This window comes from Sceloporus occidentalis, unplaced genomic scaffold (genome assembly GCF_023333645.1).
Source record: "Sceloporus occidentalis isolate IW3139 unplaced genomic scaffold, rSceOcc1.0.p SCAF_2, whole genome shotgun sequence".
In the NCBI taxonomy this organism is placed as follows: domain Eukaryota; kingdom Metazoa; phylum Chordata; class Lepidosauria; order Squamata; family Phrynosomatidae; genus Sceloporus; species Sceloporus occidentalis.
Window position 1 is genome coordinate 71,399,575 of NW_028316982.1, and position 21,520 is coordinate 71,421,094.

General features: G+C 38.9%; 1 protein-coding gene across 26 annotated transcripts in view; it reads right to left on the reverse strand.

The window, feature by feature from the left end:
- Positions 1–21,520, reverse strand: part of ABLIM1 (actin binding LIM protein 1) — a 295,489-nt gene that overhangs the window by 51,178 nt on the left and 222,791 nt on the right. For 24 of the 26 annotated variants that reach the window (XR_016280053.1, XM_089509977.1, XM_089509974.1 and 21 more), the window contains 2 exons: positions 17,966–18,043; positions 9,096–9,251 (listed from right to left, as the gene is read on the reverse strand). Coding sequence is in view for 25 of the 26 variants with exons in the window: in XM_089509977.1 (XP_089366103.1) it covers positions 9,096–9,251; positions 17,966–18,043 (234 nt within the window). In the remaining variant the exon portion in view is untranslated. The remainder of the gene's footprint in view (positions 1–9,095; positions 9,252–17,965; positions 18,044–21,520) is intronic. The other 2 variants (XM_089509968.1, XM_089509972.1) reach the window with 1 other exon arrangement.

Consider the following 21,520-nt stretch of genomic DNA (forward strand, 5'->3'; position numbering starts at 1 on the left):
CTTCAGTTCATCTTCCAAGAAGTGGGGTTCGCAGATGCGTTTTGCTCGGTCTACCAGTGTTTTGATTGTGCTTCTTTTTTATCCTGGGTGATGGTTGGAGTTCTTGTGCAGGTATCAGTCTGTATATGTGGGTTTTCTGTATACTGTGTGACCCAAACGTTGGTTTGGTTTGCGGATGACTAGGACATCCAAGAATGGCAGTGTTCATTTCTTTTCTTCTTCCATAGTGAATTGGATGTTGGGGTGGGTATTGTTCAGGAACACAGCCAGGTCTTTTTCTCCATGGCTCCAAATGGTGAAAGTGTCATCCACATATCGGAACCAAGTTGTGGTCTTTTGTGTGCTGTTTCCAGGGCTTGCTTTTCAAAGTGTTCCATGTAAAAGTTTGCTATCATCAGGCTTAGAGGGCTTCCCATTGCTACCCCATCTCTCTGTTCGTAGAATCCATTGTCCCACTGGAAATAGCTTGTAGTGAGACAATGTTCAAAGACAATGTTTCTCTGAAGATGCTAGCCACAGATGCTGGCGAAACGTCAGGAAGAAACTCTGCTAGAACATGGCCACTTAGCCCGAAAAACCCACAAAAAACTATGGATGCTGGCCATGAAAGTCTTTGACTTCACATTCTATATCAGTATCTAACACTTTCGCCGAAGGCACTAGCTGCCTATTTGCAACAATGCTAGGTTCAAGTTTCTGGTGCAAAGATTTGAAAACAACTTAGGAAAATAATACCTGACAACTTCTCTTCTCCCCTATTATCCTGTCAGATCAGGCAGATTTTCTGAAGGAGACACTCTTGTTGACTCCTTTATATATGCAAGGTCTGCTCAGGGATCACCAGGGGTATACCTTCCCATGCTGTGTTATGGCCTTCCAAGTCAGGTTAGGCATACACCAAAACTAACGTATTTCCAAATTTGCTAAAGATCTTCATTTCAGATGACCACATCCTCAATAACTGATTCTATGCATGGTATACTGTGATTAAAAAAAGGTTTTGCTCCAAAAGCATTTATATAGAACATGGTATTTTTTATAACTTGCATCAAATAAATAGATGAAGATCCAGTGGATGTGGTTCCTAGAGTCATTTTGATAAAATGTCGACTCTGCAAGATACCACCAGAAGAAAATGTAATTATGTTTACAATCATTTAACACCAATTGGCCATTTCTTTTAGCATTTTAGCATTTTTTGTTTAGAAACAATGATCCTGGCACAAGTAAAATTCCTGTTTGCTTCACTAAGAATGTTCTGTGTGCACTGCACATATACAAAAAGACACCTCCTCCAACAAAAGCAAGAGCAAGGCAGACTGTAGTAGCAGCAGAAGCAGCATGTTGCTAAAAGCCCTTAAAAAGAAAGCCAAAATGGCAGCCCTGCAAATAGATGAACAATGATAAAAAGGTATCATAAACATGCATCAGAAGCATTAGATTGCCAAAACGTTTGTCTTCCCACATTCCTTACAGACTATGGTGGCAGACTCTGTAACCAAGAATGCCTCAATAAAATACAGGAAAAGTGCTGCAAACGTACCAGAAACATACATGAGTTATTGGTGCATTAGTAAATTGGATAATCTACATTCATTCCCTGTTTAAATTATCAATTATTCTCACTAGAAGATTAACTAGTATCTTTCACTAGGTGGTGCTATGTAAACACTTTTTCTGTAAGTGAATCTAGAGACTTGTTTGAAACTGTTGCATTCATAGCCTGAACCGTTAAGTCACTAATACAAGAAGACTAAGATGACTCTTTTCCTCCCTAATGTTGCAACATGTACATTTGGAGTGAATTATGTGTGGTGAGGGACTTCTATCTATTCTGGGACATATTCACACTACACAACTATAGTGCTATGATTCCACTTGCTATGATTCCATCCTATAGGGACTGGAAGTTTAGAGAGAGGTATTTATAATTCTCAGAAAGAGAGCTCATCGTCTCACCAAACTACAAATGATAACAACAATGATCATGATTTCTTACCTGCCTCTCCCTATGGATTGAGGCAGGGAACAATAAATTGAAATGCATCACATGGCATCAGTAAAGAAAACACTTACAAGCAACACACACATACACTTACCCATCTGGATAGACCTGCTGGAAGAGGCATGGTCTTTAATGCTGTTTTAAATTCAGACAGCATATTCAGCTGCCAAATCTCTCCCAGAAGGTCATTCCAAGTGGCAGCTGAAGAAAATGTCCATAGGATCTCATAGGATGTTGCCATGGCAGTTAAAATGGAATACAGCATTATATGTAGTGAAATGAGACCCTGGTCAGGCCTTGCCTTACTGTGAATTAGAAACAGCAAAACACATGAGGGTGCTTGAAGCACAGTGAGAAGATTCCCTGAAGATAGTGAATGGGAAACTCAGCATGATATTCCCAACATCAGGTTTGTTCTGTCCTTATTATAGATTTTACAATCCACATTGATCCCATCTTCAAATGTACATAGGCACAAAAGATCAACTTGTACAAAGGACAAACACACTGCACATTACAGGATCACAACAATAACGAAGGTATGGCAAAGTAGGAAATATACAGTGCAGTTGGCCATCCATATCCATGGCTTAAAAATATATGATCAGTCACCTTATTTCTAAGGATTGACAGACATCTTCTTAATAATTCAGTACAGCTGAAATAACATGTTTTTAAAGTTAGCCTTTCAAGATGTAAATGTTAATTTACAGGACTATTTAAAAAAAAATCCAAAAAGCTGATTTTGCCATTGTATACAAGGGTCACCATTTTACCATGCAATTGTATATAATGAGACTTGAGCATCCATGGATTTTGGTATCCATGGGAGGTCCTGGAACCAAACCCAGTGGATACCAAGGGGGCACTATATGTCATTAAAAAGGTAAAGGTATTTCCTGTTGACAAGGTTGTCATGTCTGACCATAGGGGGCAGTGCTCATCTCCATTACTAAGCCAAAGAGCCAGTGTTGTCAGAGAGTATTCTGTGATGTGGCCAGCGTGATTGCACAGAATGCTGTTTACCTTCCCACCAGAGTGATACCTATTTATCTACTTGCATTTGCATGCTTTCGAACTGCTAGGTTGGCAGAAGCTGGGACTAGTGATGGGAGCTCACCCGTCATGTGGCACCCGGCCTCAAACTGCCAATCTGCTGATCTTGCAATCAACAGAGTCAATGTCTTAACCACTTGACCCACGGCATCCCACACATGTCACTGCACAGATGAAAATCACACCTCTTCTGAAATATGGAAGAGTGCATTCTGCCTGCATTATGAAATTTTCTGGGGAGGCCCTTTTCCCATCCTTACAGGCAAATCTGAAGGGAATGTGGAAAAGGGATTTCTCATGGACTGGAACATCTTTCCTAGCACCCTCCTTGCTATCCCCCTTACACAGGCAGGTAAAGATTTTGTTGTTTCAGACAGACTATAAAATAATACAGCACTAAATGTAATGAAATGGGACCCTGGTCATTACATTGCACAATGTCAGGCCGTGCCTTACTGTGAATTACAAACAGCAAAACACATGAGGATGCTTGAAGCATGTAAATATTTTAGATTTCTCCACAGACAATCTACTATCAATTTAGCGCTATGTTTAATTATTGATTTTTGAATTTCAAATATTTACCATGAATCATTTTAGGGTACATCAAAAGGACAATTATCAGCTCAAAAGCTATTTACATAAAATATATTACTTTTATGACATATTGTAGAAGCTATTGTGAATAATGTTTGCTGACACCAAGCAATAAAAGTACAGGGTGTTATAATTCTGTATTTGGACAAGTCTATATGATTAAAATACTCTTCATTCCAGTCAAACAGAATGTGATCAAGCCATATGTGATCTGCAGAAATTTGGATTTTTTGCAGAGAGGCTCAAAAAACTCAAACTTCGCAGAAAAAGGCTTTACAGTTTTTACTGGAGTATCCATGGAAATTCACAGAAATGCACATTAATGCATGTGTAGCCATCTGTTTGCTTTGCATGCATTTAAATGCAGGCACAAATAAATGTGGTTTGTACAGGAAAGTGAAGACAATTAACTGTCAATAAGAATGTGTGAAAATCCACAGCAAAGCACATAATACACTTATGTGTAGGCTAGTCCTTGGATTTGAATGCCACTGTAGTATACCATTCATGAGTGTTCCCTTTACACATTGCAAAGTCATAAGATGTTCCCTTTACACACTGCAGATATAAAAATATATTTTGTTATATTCTCTTCTTTCCTTCTTCTGTTACAGGTAAAATAGTGTTTATTTTGACCCAAAACTAAAGAAAGCCTGTTCTACTGCAGAGAAATTATGAACTTTTGAACAACATTAGTATCCTGGTCTCTTTAAAGCCTTAAGGTCACTATCAGGCATGAAATAAAAGATGCACTACCGCATGGTTCTCCTTTCTTGGTTTCGGTGTGCTTGCTTTTAGAAATTTCCTGCAGATGCAGGAATTATAGTCTGTATCGGAATAATATTATAGGAAGATGAGCTCTACCTCCCCCTACATACTATTTTCCTGCAAAAATATTTGCCATCAATGGTCCTACTACATCACATTCAGACCTTCAGGGAAAATAGGTTTGGCAGAAGACAATGTGGGGTAGCAGGGCCAAGTGCCCCCAAGCAGAATAGACCAAATCCAAACTCCCCCTGCAGCTGCACATGCACAGATTCCTATTCACACGTACGCACACAGTCAAGTTCAGGATAGACAGTCATGTTATTCCAAAGAGTGTGACACGAGAGCTCTATTAACTATGACATGAGAGCTCTATTGAAAGGATCTCATGTATTAAACTTACCTCCTTCCCAATGCATAACAGATTCAGGGGAGTCCTGATTTGGATTGGGACCTTATCAGGCCCATAGCTAGGCCTTTAGGGGCCCTACTGCAGAGAAATTATGAACTTTTGAACAACATTAGTATCCTGGTGTCTTTAAAGCCTTAAGGTCACTATCAGGCACTATCAGAAAGTAGGGCTCGGTAGGATGGAAAGTTAATAATAATAATAATAATAATAATAATAATAATAATAATAATATTTATATTCTACTTAATCTCGAGGAATCCAAGTGGATTACAACAGCAAAACAAAATACAGTTATAAGAGAATACATTAAAAAAGCCAAGATCCCCATCCCTCCCCCCAAACATAAAAACATAATTAAGGCTAAAAAGAGATTAAACCAGGAAAAGACATTAAAACCATTAATATACAGTAAGAATTAAAATGAAATAAGAGTTTTTATTTTTGTATCTTGTCCGGAAGCTAATAGGTAACCAGCCTGGCTGCCATATTCTGTACCAATTGAAGTTTCCAAACTTGACACAAAGGTAGCCCCCTTTTGTAGAGCGGATTACAAAATCGAGCTGAAAGGTTACCAGCACATGTACCAATGTTCCAAGGCCTTCCTGCTCCAGGAAGAGGCGCGGAGGCGTATGAACCAAAGCTGATAACAAGTGCTCCTGACCATTGTGTCCACCTGAGCCGTCAGTCAGAGAGATGAGTCTAGGAGCACCCCCAGACTGGGAACAGAGTCCTTTGGGGGAAGTGTGACCCCGTCCAGAACAGGCTGGCACAACTCTATTCCCGGATTGGGAGTCCCTATTGCAAGTACTTTCGTCTTAACTGGATTCAACTTGAGTTTGTTTTCCCTCATCCAGTGCATTACTGCATTAAAACAGGCATTCAGAGGAGAGATCACTGCATCAGTCTAAGACATAGAGAAATATATTTGGGTTTCATCAGCATACTGATAACTCCCCACCCCATGTCTCCGGATGATCTCACCCAGCGGCTTCATGTAAATGTTAAACAGCGTTGGGGACAGAATCGCACCTTGAGGGACGCCTGACCTAAGCTCCCTCTTGGTCAAATAACTGTCCCAAAGCGACAACATCTGGAATCTGCCCAAGAGCTAGGATTGGAACCACTGCAAAGCAGAGCCTCTGATTCCCAACTCTCTCAGGCGTTCCAGAAGGAAACTGTGGGCAATGGTATCGATGGCCACTGAGAGGTCATAGAATCATAGAATCGTAGAGTTGAAAGAGACCACAAGGGCCATCCAAGGTCAAGAGCACCAGAAGAGTTACACTTCCTCTGTCAGTGCCCAGACGGAGATCACCAACTAAGGCGACCATGACAGTCTCAACTCCATAGCCCACCCTAAATCCAGTTTGAAATGGATCTAGAAAATCCATTTCTTCCAAGACTGCTTGGAGTTGAATGGCGACTGCTCTCTCAATTACCTTGCCTAAAAATAGTAACAATGAAACAAACCTATAGTTGTTTCTATCCAGGGGGTCAAGGGAAGACTCCTTAAGGCAGAGAGGAAGGAAGCCTTCCCTAAAAGATGCATTGATTATGTCCTTCAATAATAACCTGATGGTATTACCCCCCTGGATGGCCAGCCAAGACGGGCAAGGATTGAGAGAGCAAGTTGTCTTTTTCACAGAGTCCTACTGCGTGTGCGTGGGCACCATCTTGGCACACTGCCCTTTGGGGACCCTTTTGGCTGGGGGCCCCAGTTGCCCCAGCCTAGCTACGGGCCTGGACCATGCTATTGGGAGCAGGGGGCAGGTGGTATATATGAGTTCACTGGGTCGCTAATTAAACAGACACAAATCCTCTTTGCATATCCTCCCACCCTGAGGCCTTGACATTCAACAACAGAATAATACACAGATTGACATGGAAATCACTCCTCCCAGCCCAGGGTCACACAGTATACATATATCTCACTCACTTCCATGCCAACACTCTCTGAAGATGCCAACCACAGATGCTGGTGAAATGTCAGAAACAAACTCTTCTAGAACATGGCCACATAGCTGAAAAAACCCACAAAAATCTATGGATGCCAGCCATGAAAGCCTTCGACTTCACACTGGAAATCTATCTCTCTTTACATAAACACATATATGCATAGCTCTGGTTACCAGTAGACTATCTGTGTTCAGGTGTCTGTTGGCAATCTGTTTGGAACAAATCTATCCACAAACTATATGGAAGCCATAAAGTAAAGATACTTTGAGGAACATGTGACAAAAATGGATAACACCTTTTCTCATCTCCCAGCTGATAATTTTGTTATTTAGTAATTAGCTGTATTTTACTTGTCCCTATCATTTAAAGAAGGCAAATATTCTATTTTTTTTTAATCTCATCCCTACAGCACTGGAATAAACAGGAGTCCCAAAAGAACTTCGCAAGCAATTCACAAGGAAAAAACACAAAACTCAACACATACCCAAAAACATATATAATCTGTACTATTTGTGGGAAAGCCAATTTATCGGTGAAACAGACTGGCAAAATAAGCTGGTGTGGGGGTGTGCCATTTAGATGATGCAGGCCCCAACAATGCCTCCAAGACAATGTCATGCCACCCACCTGGCCAGAAGGTGGGCAGCATTGCAGTGCTCCGGCAGCATGGCATTTATGCACCACAGGAATGCCAAAAAGCCACCACCAAAAAACATTTGCCAATTCTTTTTGCACCAGAAAAAGGCCAGATTGGGTCTATGACACCAATCTGGCACTCAAAGGGGCAGTGTCAAGCTGCTCCTATACAGCCACCTGTTTTGGCCCTTAGTGAGTCCTTTGAAGTTCCTTTGTTTAGGAAATCCTTTGGAACAGTTTGATCCCACTCAGATGGCCTGGAAGGAGCAGCCAGAAACCGCTCTGCCTGTGATTGGGGCAGGACTGCCTCAATCACACAACCCACTCCCAAAGTGGGCTACTACCATGGTCCCAAACCAGTGCTGCCAGAAATTGGATTTAATCCACTCCTTTCTAATCCAGTCCAAAGGACTGAACTGTGGTGCCAGAGAAGCTTCTGGCTGCTTTGGGGACATGTGTCATTTGAACACCACACCCACAAAGTGGCTGGAAGCCGTCTTATTTGGCCCATGCATTTTAGGTCTCAGACATTATGAAGTACTCCTGTGACATACATAGCACACTTGAACATAATTTGCATATATTCTGAAATAAATTATACCCTATCCAAAGGATATACAGGTTATATGAAAGATGGTGTTGTGAAAACAAAACCTCTCATATAGAAACAGCAATGGAAGAAAACAGGAGTTTGTTCTGGTACCCTGAACCTTTAACTGGCGTGTGAACATACTCTTCACAACTCAGTTAGGATAGGTTATGATTTCTGATCTTTCATCATTGACCATTTCAACTGAAGTAGCTAGCCTTATTGACATATGTTGCCACACCAATATGGGATGTTTGTCATGTTTATGACTTCTCAGAACGTGTTTCCCATCAGGGTATTTTGATAATGGTTCTAAGATGTGGTGATCATTCAGTTGAACATAACAAAGGAAGCTGTAGCTAGCAAAATGCAGTTTTTTTAATGACTCAATTGTGTTCTATCTTGACTGTTAGGAGAGGTCCTTTTTTAAAAATGCATGCCCCGTTGGTTTCCTTATAGCCAGTCATCAGGTTTTTTTTTTGTTATTACAGTACAATTATTATTATTAGTTTTCTTGTAACCAATCAAATGGCTTCTGAAATTTTACGATGGAAAATCACTCTTTGGATGTCCATGCTTCACATAAATACAATGGACAAACATCAGCTTTCCTTCAGGACTGTGTGCCACTTATGTCCCCTTTTATTGCCATGAAAAACTCCAGAATCTCTGCCCCTCCGCTGGTACTTTAAAATCACATACTTCCAGGCAGCACCACTAGGCTTGCTTCACAAATCATTTGGCAGGTGTTATGAAGGTGGGAAGAAAGGAGCACTAGAACACATTTAGACAGCAGATCTTGTAGTGTACAGTCAAAAATAATAATGATGATAATGATAAGAGACACAGAGAAGCCACATGCTTGTGTTAGTAGCAGCTTGTAGGAACAATGCTCATGCTGCAAGACAAAGACCATCATAGTTCTTTCAAGGTTAGAGAGATGTGAAGCATTTTGAACAGAACACCAGTAGCAGCAACATATCATAAAGAGGAAAAAGGCTAAAGAGGACAAAGTCCAAGCTGGCTTTTAATAATAGTTCATATAAAAGGGAATGGGTGACTCCCGAATTCATTACCTCTCCAAGACTCTGCCTCTCTTGTCTCTCCTCATAGGCGGAAGTGTAGAAGGGCTCATAAGTAATTAGGTCAGGACGCTCAATGTCATAAATGGCCTTGACTTTGGGAATGGCTGCTAAATCCTTATAATCAAGGATCTCATTGTCTACTTTTGCCTGAAGGTCAAAGACAGAAGATAAATTAACACACAAACACAAATGTGCAGATTCTGTTGTATGCAATTCATTTTGAAGGGACTTTGTTATGTAAGAGAGTTAAATAAAAACCCTAGGTTGCCAGCCCATGCTTTAAAGGAAGCAACCATCCTTTTCTCTTTGGGTTTAGCATCTCCACTGGAATAAACATTTATGGCCCAAACTTGGAAACACATCAGTCCCATTCTACTATGAATTCTAAATCCAGCTCTGTCAATAACGCAGTGGGCAGCCTTTGGGAGTAACTTCCTTATTTTGGTTTTGATTTTTCCATTAGCAAAATACGTCACATATCCTGCCAATCTCTGTCTTAAAAGAATGTTGAGAACAGTAGGGGTGGCAATCAGATGACAGAAAAGTTATAATTCAGTTTTATTACTGCTCTTAATCACATTTCTATTCCACTCATCCTCAAGAATTCATGACAGCCTACAGTTGATAAGAAACTCTCCACTTCAAAATGCCTTTAATGGTTTATTTAGAAATATATTAAAACAGAAATCTTTAGTGTCTGAAACAAGCCATCTCTAAGAATAAAGCAGCACATGTTAATTTAAAACTTTCTGAACTATGATACTTTAGCCAATGGAAAAAAAAACCCTCTTCTTTAAATACATAATCCTGTTGTATCTGTAAATAATTCATGAACCTGTATTCTAAGTTACAAAACAAGCTTTACATCTGTGAGACTATGTTTATGCCTTTCTTCATCTTAACTGGCACACAGATGGTTACAGTTATTTATGAAGTCCTACAGTTTGAACGTAATAGTTTTATGGAATGTGGTACCTCCCTAAATACTCTGTGTTCAACTTATTTCAGGCTTCATAAGTCATTCTTAGAGAAAAATGCAATTATGACCACTTCAGGACATATTATAATTATTCCAACATATTAAAATATGGATGATATATGCTATGTTAGAAGGATTGCTAAAAGGAAAGAATCTTAGCCCAGAGGAGCAGCAGCCCTGGATGATGTTCATGTCATCTCACCACACCAGGTTGATGCACACATTTTAAGTACCTTAACTGATGCACAACCTAACCCAGAGGTGGGGAAAATGTGGCCCATGGCCTTCTTTTTTAACCTCCAAAGCCCCCTTGCCACCCCCAAAAGCTCCCAACTCACACCCCCAAATAATTTGAACTCTGTAAGTGCACATAAAAGTTACACGGTTTGGGGCAGCTAGATCAAGGACCTTGAGACTGTGACATATCATCGCTTATTAGAGCAGGAAGTACTTACTAGATATACTACCACTGAGACTCAGTGGAGAGCAACTTCTATGGTTCTTATAAATTTTGGCAAATGCTTCATGTGATTTCAGAAGGAACAAAAAGCCATACTTTATTAAACAGAATGAAACTCTCATATGTCAAATCACCTCTATGAAGAAATCACCATCTTGCCATAATGGTAGGATGGCATTCTCCTGTAAGGCAAGACACTATGCTGTTGGTAGCACTGTTACTGGAAGAGTTGCCTATGTGAGACAGACTTTTGTTGAGGAGCCAGACTAAATGCCAAATTGAGCAGCTATTGTTTGTTCAAAGGCCAAACTAAACAGATACTGGGCAACAGCAGTAATGGGGGAGACTGGCAGAAGATCTCTCAGAGACAACAGCAATGGCACCATAACTAATTCTTAAATTAAAATTCTTAATTCTTCAGTTAAACTCCTCCACTCCTGTCTGCCCCTAGCTTCCACTCCATCACAAGCATTTGAAGAAAGTCTATGAAAGCTCATGCTACAAACTTCTTTCTTTTTCTATTTTTCAGTTAGTTTCAAAGGTACTACAAAATCTCTGTAATATTAATTCTTATTAATATTGTGCAGAAGGAGGCAACATTAACTATTTTTTTATCACAAAAACCCTAAGACAATCCAATCCAAAATGAAACAAGAGATAGCATTGGAAATTCCCAGGTCACAAGCAGTCAGCCAGCTACTTGGGAAGACAGAGGACAAGTACCACTGTCCCTACTGATGCAATTGGACTCAAGCCAAAAGAAAGTGAGAAGCATGATCAAGAAAAGCTAGATACTATAAAACAAGAAATGAACACTGCAATACTTGGGGTGAATGAGCTAAAGTGGATTGTAATGGGACATATTCAGTTAATTACAGTGTTTTACTCAAGAAACCAAAATCTAACAAAAATGGGATGGCATCAATAGCACATGGAACAAATAGTCAAGGGACATAATGCAAAGTCTCATCAAACAAGACCAGTAAGATATCAGGGAAACCTATCAATATAACCATTATCATGTTCATGATAGAAGAGAACAGAGACCAAAAACCAAAAGGGGAAGACATTGAACGATTCTGTGAAGGAGTCTTATTGTGTGACTTATTGAACGTTGTGAGGCTAAACCGGTTTGTTCATTGCAAACACATTTTTAGGCAACCTGATGACCCATACAGAAATCAAATAGATTATTTAACTAGAAGCAAAAGATGTAGAAATTCCCTTCTCTCTAAAAACAAGTCCAGGAGCATATTGTGCCACAGATCATGTACAGTTAATATTAAAAAGAAAAAAATAGAATAAGGCTTTGAAAAGTACACTAGATCCATCATCATGACAAAATACAACCTGAACAACATCCCTGTGGAATTTAAAGGTCATGTAAGGAACAGATTCATATGAGTAAGACAAAGAGCCAGAAGAACTCTGGACCAAAACTGGGGATGTTTTTAGGGAAGAATGCAAAAAGACACTATCTGCAGCCAATAAGAAAGAAAAACTCAACTGGATAACAGATGAAAATCTTTAGTCAGAGAGGTGAGAAGTAAAGGGATGACAGAAATAGGGTCAGAATCCTTAGGACAACTATTCAGCAACTTCTGCATAGGGACAAAGAGAACCAGTTTAAGAGCACAAAGAAATACAAGAAGTAAACCAAAAGAAAAAAAAAGTATAACAGATGTCTTCCACATGATTCACGATCATGTAAACTAAAAGAATTGGGTGTGCTTCAACATTAGAAAAGTGTATGAAGTGGTGGAAATGGACAGACTAACAAGACTATTAGAAGGAGGAGACCTGGAAGTTTGAAACAGACTGGAATTGTGTAACAGAATATCTAAGCCAAAGAAGGGGATCTTGGGTGATAGAAGGATTTAAATAGTAGGTAGACTAAACAAGGGTTAAAATAAAATAGTTCAAGTATTTAAAAAGCAATGTAGATAAAGAGAAATAGAGAAATGTAATACATGAAACATGCAATATTTGTAGATACAAAAAATGTAAACTGAGGACTACACGTTGGAATTAAATCCTATCAAATCTGTAAGAATGGAAGTAACTGTAAACATAGAAATGTTGTTTTATAATGTGGCTATTATTTATGTATTTCTATTTGTTTAACCTATGCAAAGAATGCAAGGGGAAAGCTGGACAAAGTTAATCAAAAAGAGAGTAAAGAGAAGATAGTAAAGGAAAGAAGAGGGAAATAGTATGTAGATGGAAAGTAAGACCAGGTGAGAAAGGAAGAGCAAAAGGAGGAGGAGGAGAAGGAAAGAAAGAGATACAGAAGTGAGAAGAGATGGAAAGAAAGTATGAAGTGGGAAATAAAGGAACTAAGGGGCTGTACACACAGCCTTTAAGGGATGGCACGATGCTGCACCTTTCCATGCCAGATGGGGCCACGGCAACTGCACACTGCAGCCCCAATCTGGCCTTTCCAGGGAGCCGCAAAAGCGGTTTCTTTTTGCGCCCTGCAAAGGGCGCAATAGCCACGGTGCTGCAGCTATACAGCACTCCTTCAGTGCTATGTTATGTGGATGCGGTGCCAGAGGATCATGTGACACTGCGTGCCATGTGGAGCGGCATGTGGCATCACAGCGCCCTGGGGGCAGAGTCAGGAAGTGTGTCATATGGACGCAATGCTCTGTCTCCGTCCCCAGGCCAGCCTTAATGGCTGGTCTGAAGAGCCCGTAAGAGAGATAGAAGAGAAGGAAGGCAGTTAGAAGGAGAAGGGAACAAAAGATGAAGAAAATTAACACTTATTATTATACTATTAACACCAGTATGTGTATTTAAAGTAGGGAAGGTAAGATAGGATATAAAATGTTACTAATTTTCATTATTATTATGAAATTTGCATTCTATTGAAAAGAGTTTCTATGTTTGTGTGTGTTATCTGTCTTTATTATATCTTAACATTTAATTTAAAATTATTTTTAAAAAACTTGCTTGTTCTTATGTATAACCTATACTCAGGACAAGACAAACATGGAGAAACAGAATGGTTTTCAATTGGCAAAGAGGTAAGAAAAGGCTGTTTATAGACAATGTATCATATGGAAAGGTGGATTAGACTAGTTAAAAGGAGGCATGAACGTTGGAGGAAGCACCATCAGTGATTTATGATATGTGGACAATATTATACTAATGACAGAAAATAGCAAAAAATTGGAATGTCTACTGAGGAATGTCAAGGAATGAAATGCAAAATCAGTGTCACTGCTTAATGTTAAGAAGAAGAAAAAATGACCAGAGATGAGCTTTAAAGTGGCTTAAGATACTGAAGTAATCAGAGACTTTCTCTATCTAAGAGATTATCACACGCAGCGCTTCCATCACCCAAATGCATTGCTTCCAGAGTCCAAAAGTCATCAAAATGGGGCAGAAGCGTCACCAGTGTGATCATGCCTGGTGCTTCTAAAGTGAAACATTATCGTTAGTGCCATGGAATCGTCTGCGGAGAAGCCCTTTTCTTATCATTAATGGATTAATCCGTTAATAAGAAAAAGGCTGCTTCCCTGATGATGCCATGACGTTTCCATGATGATAACGCTTCCATTTCACTTTAGAAGCCCTTTTCTTAGCGGCATGATCACACTGGTGATGCTTCCACCCATTTTGATGACTTTTGGGTGACAGAAGCACCGCATGTGATAATCTCTTTAGCTTATTCATTAACCAAAACCAAAGAAAGCAGAAGAGGACTAGGAACCTAGGAGTAATGCTATGAAGGATCTAGATAAGATCCTCAAGTGTAAATATGTATCAAGGAATAACAAAGTCAGCATTGCCTATTCCATAATATTTCCCATTTCTATATATGGATGCGAAAGCTGCTCAGTGAAGAAAGCTGACAGGGAGGAAATTAATTTATTTGAATTGTAGTACTGGAAAAGGGTTCCGTGGATATGACAGACCGCCAAAATGATCAATCAATGGGTAATAGAGCAAATCGAGGATGAACTCACCCTAGGAGCCAAAATGACCAAAGGGAGGCTATCGTACCTTGGCTACATTATGAGACACATGACTCATTAGAACGGATGATAATGTTTGATGAAGTGGGGGGCATTAGGAAAAGATCCCATTACAGACAGATAGACTCTATCAATATATGCACATTCCTGAGTCTGCAGGACCTGAACAGGGCTGTTGATGACAAAGTAAATTGGAGGTCTCTTATTCATAAAACCACAGTAAATCAAAGGTTATTTGACAGCAATAAACAAGGACAACAATGTCAAAAGAGTTTATCACACCAGGGGAGATCCCACGGGAAAAGGGAGTTAAACATGATTTAAAGTACATTCAAATTAAAACCAAACTTGCAAATTCAGTTAGTTTATCACACTAGGGACTGCCTAAGTGAAATAACACGAAGTTAATCTGAATGCAAAGCAGAGAAAAACAGCAGCTTTTTTACTTTCAAGTTGTTTGGAAAGTAAAAAGCTACTGGTTTTCTCTGCTTTGCATTCGGATTAACTTCGCATTATTTCATGTTAACTGTGACGTCGTGTGATAAACTCTGGGAATTTCCGGGATTTTTTTGGTTTAAATCTAGTTTAAAGCCCATTTTCCCACGGAATCTCACTAGTGGGATAAACTTCAAAGATTATATTCCTCTATTCATTTTACCTTACTCAGGACATTTTCTTTTTCTTTTCAAAAATAAACCAGGATTATTTAGATTTAAGCCAAAAATGAACTATTTGCAGAATAGCAAACTATGTTATGATTCCAACCAAGTAACCTATTAAGAAAATATACCAGACACAACAATACTTATAGCAATAATAACAAATGGAGCCCATAACAAAACACTGCATGAACTAATTAATGAGTTCAGTAATTTGGATTCCTGTATATCCTTTTCCTTCCTCTTTATATCATTGCTCTTCCTCTCTTTCAGGTGTGTTTCATATTTTACTTCTCCTTTTTGGCCCTCTTTTCTTTGTCACATGTCCTCACATTTCCATCTCTGTTTCTGCCACAAATTCGCTTATTTGTCTGTTCACCCCTTCTCCTATGATCTCTTGCGTCTGTTGCAGCAGATGTTATTCCTCCTTCATCTTCTTCCATCTCCCGGTAGCATCCTTTCTTTCCCTCTTTCTCAAATATTTGTTCAACTCTTTCAGATTCTAGTTTCTGCTTTTATCACCCTCCTACACTTCTCTCTTCCACTGTTTCTGCTCCTGTCCCATCAATCTCTCTCCTTTCTACCCACCACCCCTCTTCTCACTTCTCTCAGCCCTCTGGTCTGGAAGACTGCAGAACGGTTTCTGGAAGCCTGTCATATAATCCCTGGTTTCATGCATTTTAACAGCTACTAACCCAAGTGAATGAAATGTATACAGCTGGTTTTCTTCCTTTTTAAAGGGCATTCACTTGTTTGTGATTTAAAATAATTAATAATAATAATAAAAGTTCTCTAAACCTTGAAGCTTTGCTATGCTTTCCTCTAATTCCTATTTATGTATGGGCGCTGCCATTTTGGACTCAGAAGCATTGGCACTGGTCTACAGGGCTGATACATGAAGTAATTCCATGAATAGCATAGTTCAGATAATCCATAATAAAATCCTAGCATTTTTGTATAAAAGTCAATCCCACTGTATTCAGTAAAATGTCTATCACAAAATATCTCTCACTGAAATAAAGGTACTAACATCTGAGTAAGTACATACAGGATTTCACTGTTAGTCTTTTAAAACAGTGTGCCAAAAGATGAAAGATGAATTTTAAAAAATAGGGAGAGAATGGGAAGAATTATATGCTGGGATAATCTAAAGTGAAAAAATCAGGAGTGCAAGCATATACTGTATATATTGAATTTTGTTAATTAAAGAAGCATTATTAAAAATATACTTAAATATTCCATTTGCATTATTTGACATTTTCACTTCACAACTAATACCTCATAATTCTAGCTTCTCAATGGATATTACAAACAGATGTGAATTTAATTCCACTACATATTCCCCTAACTTGTTTTAAAATAATCACTAGCCCTGACAAAATACCTTGTGCAACTGTAACTTTTAAAAGCCACTTTTGTTTTGTTTGTTTGTTTTAGAAAACTGAGCATGCATGTCTGGACATTTTAATGCTACTGCTGTTAAAGCACTTTAATTAATCCTTTGTGAATACAAACAATATATAAAGCCTGCCTGGTTTTCAGATTAGAAACTGGAGTATGTAATAAAAAACTGAGTTTCCCAAATTTGCCAAGGGCTCTGAGTCCACCCATGTGTACATGCTGGCTTCACTCCAGAGCATTCTCTGTAGCTTGAAACCAGCAGTTCATTAAAAAAAAAAGTTCTGTTTTAAGCACCTGCCCCAGAAGATGTGGGGAGAAGGACCAGCTGATTTCGCTGAGTGCCAAACTAATATCCTTAGTGTATATAAGACTTTTTCTGCACTGTTTTTGCTGATACCAGCTGCAGTTAGAATGTAACTTGGTATCTATTCTATTTCTCACTGCTGCCTTTTCATTGATCATTTCTAAATCACACTGAAATTGTTTGGAGACATGGTTATATTATGAAGAAGTTTATATTTCTCCAAAAAGACAGTCATTTGCTCCTTGTATAACAACACTAGTTAGATTTCTCATTCACCATCAGAATCATGGCAGACGGGCAGGCCTTTTATAATTTGAGACATTGCATTCCTGAGGAAAAACAGTTTTTCCCCAGGATCCAAGTAGGTTTTGTTGTCTTTTTGTTTTGGCCAATCAGTCCAATTTTGATTGATAACTACTCTTTCCTGTTACAAAACAATTTTTATTGCAAGTTAAGCATATTTTGTTCTTTTTAAAAAAACACTGTTTACAGCTCTCAAACTCCAGTCCCTTGCTCCTGACCTTTCTTGTTTTACTTCCTTTCCCAGATTCAATTGATCATTTTCCTTTTTACTCTTCGGTCCTTTTTCTGGACTGCCTTTCTGGAATTAAGAATGGCTTGTCTATTCAGCTTCTGATTTTATTTTATTCTCTAGTCAGAAACAGTTGCCAGACAAACTAGTAGGAAATGTTTTATGTCTACAAAGATCCAGGCCCTTTTCTGCTCTAAGAGGCTCTGATCTTGTAAGGTTGACAACCATGTAAAACTATTGAAGTAACTATCAACTACTAGTGCAAAATGAGAATGAAATTCCTTTACACATATTTTTCTCCAAACACTTTGGAATATTATTGCCAATGGCTGGCTGCTGAATCAGTAATGAGAAAAGTAGTACTAGAAAGTCTGTATAGGGTAAGAAATTTTCAAACTCCTGTGCACAGGGAGTAAATGGAGAGTGAGGTTTCTTGATCTCACTGGTGACCCAAAATCTCTGTTCTTATTTCTTCATTAAGACAGTACTAATAAATCGCAAAAACCAGTAATCAATCATTAAAAAATAAAATGAAATTATACTTACATAGATTGAATGCCCTGGTGAGCCAGGTATACTGGATCCAGGCCTGGAATAAATACTTTCTGAGGATGTTCTTGTGGGCTGTAAAAATAAAATAAATATTCACTTGTAAAGGCATAGCTGGAGGATACACCCTCTTTTGAGACATAGAGAGCTATTCTCAGTTTCAAATACATAAGTTAATATATTCCCAATGAAAACTGTAAAGTTTTCATCATCAGCTTGTGAAGCAGGCTGGGGTTATCTCTACAGAGAGAACACAGCATTTTGGAGATAGGAAGAGCTTTTCCTGTTACAGCATATACGACCAGCAAGGATGAATGCAAACTCCCAAGGCATCCTTGTCTATTCCTGCTGGAAAAGCTATTGCTTGAGTGGAACCCTGTTAGAAAAATTATAGCTAAGCCTTACAATCTGCCTGTGCTAGCATATGTGCTGTGTAATTTTTACACAAAGAGGTAACATCATCGTTATTGTTACAACAATGACAACAACAATGGTAAATTGGGCAGGGAAGCCATTTGGTCAAGTACGACTAATCCAAGAGAAACTAGGTTTTCCCATTTTGAGTGCTTTACAACTAGCATAATATAATGCAGTACCCTTTCTATGACTTCTGGCTTCTTCAGAGTGCAACCCAATAAAATATAGCTTGGTACTAAGTCCCACTGCAGGACTTTCATCTGAGTAGATATGCACAGGATTGCTTGGGGACACCATTTCAGATGTAGCAGCCTCTTCGGCTAGCAACTGCTCTCATTCTGCAAATTCATTGCATGGTGAGTAAAACATAACATTTTGTTTTTGGCATCCCTGAGGCCTAGTCCCTGCTGAGCATGGGAGCCTGTTTACATTGACAACACACTGGGGAAACAGAACCAAGCAACTAGAAATATAGCTTGGATGCATCTCCAGGAAGTTCCCTGTTTCCTTGTGATACATCTTCAATCAGAGAAAGAAACCAGCTGTGTGGAATTCTCACATCACAAGCTGGTCCTCCTTGTTAGCAGAGAATGGTGAGGACTACAGAAGGCTCAACTGACATAAGCATATACAAAACAGATATGTGCCTAGTCACTGTGTTCAGAGCCATGTAGGAAATGCCTTACTGCAGAACAAGAATAGAGCCTTCTCTATGAACTATGAAGCCCAAGCTTCACTCTTCAGTATTTAAATAGCTAAAAGCTGTACAGCTGCAAAACTGTAAATTCTCACACTGGTTTTGTTCTTTCCCATTTGCTGTAGAACAGGGATGTATGGATTTTGGGATTACAATTGCCACAACATTTTACCACTGTCCAGGCCAGTTATAGAACTAATCAGATTTGTGGGCAAAACATCTGTAGAGTCAAGGGTTCCCTGTTCCAAGGAGATGGGGAAGGACAAGGAGTAGTGGGAGGTGCTGCATCTGTGCTCCTTTTGATCCCCTGAAAGCAGTTTTTGGCCCTTTTCATAGAAGCTTCCCAGTTCCATGGTTTCATCCTTTGTTGCTTTGCTGCATAGACAGGTGTAATTCACACTCTATATAGCTGAGTGGTTAAAACCATCTGTCATTAACTAGATGTTCTAGATGCATGTCCCACACAATATGGCTCATCTCAGGCATGTTTACTCAAAAGAAAGTTCCACTCAGTACAGGAGAGCTCACTCCCAGGTAAAGCCTTCATAAGACATCACCCTGTGTTGATGCAATGACAAGCTAAGTTCAAGCAAGGAAAACAGGAAGACTTTAACAGATCAGTAAGTATTGCTCTCTTCAAGAACAACAAACAGTGTGGATCATTTTATTAGCTTTTCCAAATCCAACCATGCAAAACCAAAAAGAAGTTGAGCACTTATATTTCACTACACTAAAATTAAAGCTAAATCATTTCAATACAGTTAAGGTTTGTGAAAATATAAGTCAAAAAATGAAAAAAAAAATAGTGCTCCAAATAAAAAAAGTCAACATGCATGATAACACAAAGCATCCAGCTAATCTGAACTAGGATTTATTTTCAAAGTAATATTTGTTCCAGTCACAAAATTTATACTGTAAGCTTTGTAGGGATGGATACAAAACTAGGAAAATCTTTAAACAACCAAAGAGATTGACAGTTTCTCAATGGGATATTTTAACTAGAGTTTTGCAAGAATTTCAGTTTTAGAAAATTGCAATATGAAAATGGTTTTTCGGCATCACCCCCCCCCCCCAGAAGTCACAAATCCTGTTCACATTTGGTTCTCAATTTTCATTTCTTCCTTCTTTGCTGTTACAATGTAAAACATTTTTTGGCGAGTCCTCTGTCTTCTCTAGTGATTCCAGTCAATAACAAATCACCCAGGGAACACAATAAGGTCATAGTGCTACATAGCCAATTGGATGTTATCACTGAGGACCAATGGAGCCAATGATCTTCACTCTGTTTAACTTGATATGGAGAAGGAATATCTCAGCTTCAAAGGTAACTGTGCTGCCCTGGAAACATTGGGAGACTGAATGCAGATCCAAATGTCAATGTTGTCTACCTACATTATACTGAATGCAATAGGATGTGCATTTCCTTCTCCACTGGAGTAAAATAAACATCAGCGAGTTTCCTTGGTAATGGAGGCATGTTCTCCATGGCTTTTCATAACCAAACAAATAATTAAAAAGGGGGTGGAATGGTGTTTAGTCCTCTTCTGCTGTTTGACTGAAAGCTAACAGTTAAACTCTTGGTGAACTTACCCTTATTTCTCACTGGACAGTAACCAAGGACAGAGAACAGAGATTGCACATTTGAAGAGAAGCTAACAGAGCACCTTCCAGATCTTAGTCTCGAAATATTTGTGAAGGCAAGAGCAGCCCAGTGGCTTTTCCTTATCTTTTAGCAGATATTTCCTGTAACAGACCCTTTCTGATGGGAAGTCAAACTTCCAGTGTTATACAAATGCTTATCTTACAAACAGTTTTGCTTTTCTTTCAATTAGATACTAAACATGAGAGTGGGATGCTTTGAAACAGAAAGCTAGAGAGGTTGCTAAACCTGATAAATTCTTCTGAAAAAAGAAGACAACAAATGCCAGAGCAACAACAGGCCAGCCAATGTTCGGTGCTGGTTTTGAGCACAAAAGCAATACGATCATGCTGTAATAGATATAGACAACACAATTTTTGCTTTTGTAAGATCCCATCCCTACTCAAAACAGAAAAAGAAAGAAAAAAGAAAAAAGGGAGGGAAGCATAACTATACCCTGCACCTTAGACATTATACAAACACATGCCTGACATGTGCTTTGTTTTTAAGCTTTCAAGTGGAATAATTAAGGTCATGCACTTCCAGAACATTGATAAGGCTGCTGCAGATTTATTTCCCTCCTCCTCCACTTAGAATGGCCCCCTTTCCTTTTTCCTGTCATTTCCTTGTTACAGTTAAATATTGTTTGCTGAATAGCTTTCTGTTATTTTGACCTTTAGCAAAATAACTGTCTGATAGCTCTATAACTGAACAACCCTTAACTCATTTGTTAACAATTTGCATTCAAGTGAAAACCCCACAGCTTTTGCTAACTTATTTCTGAATATCCAGGCTTTTA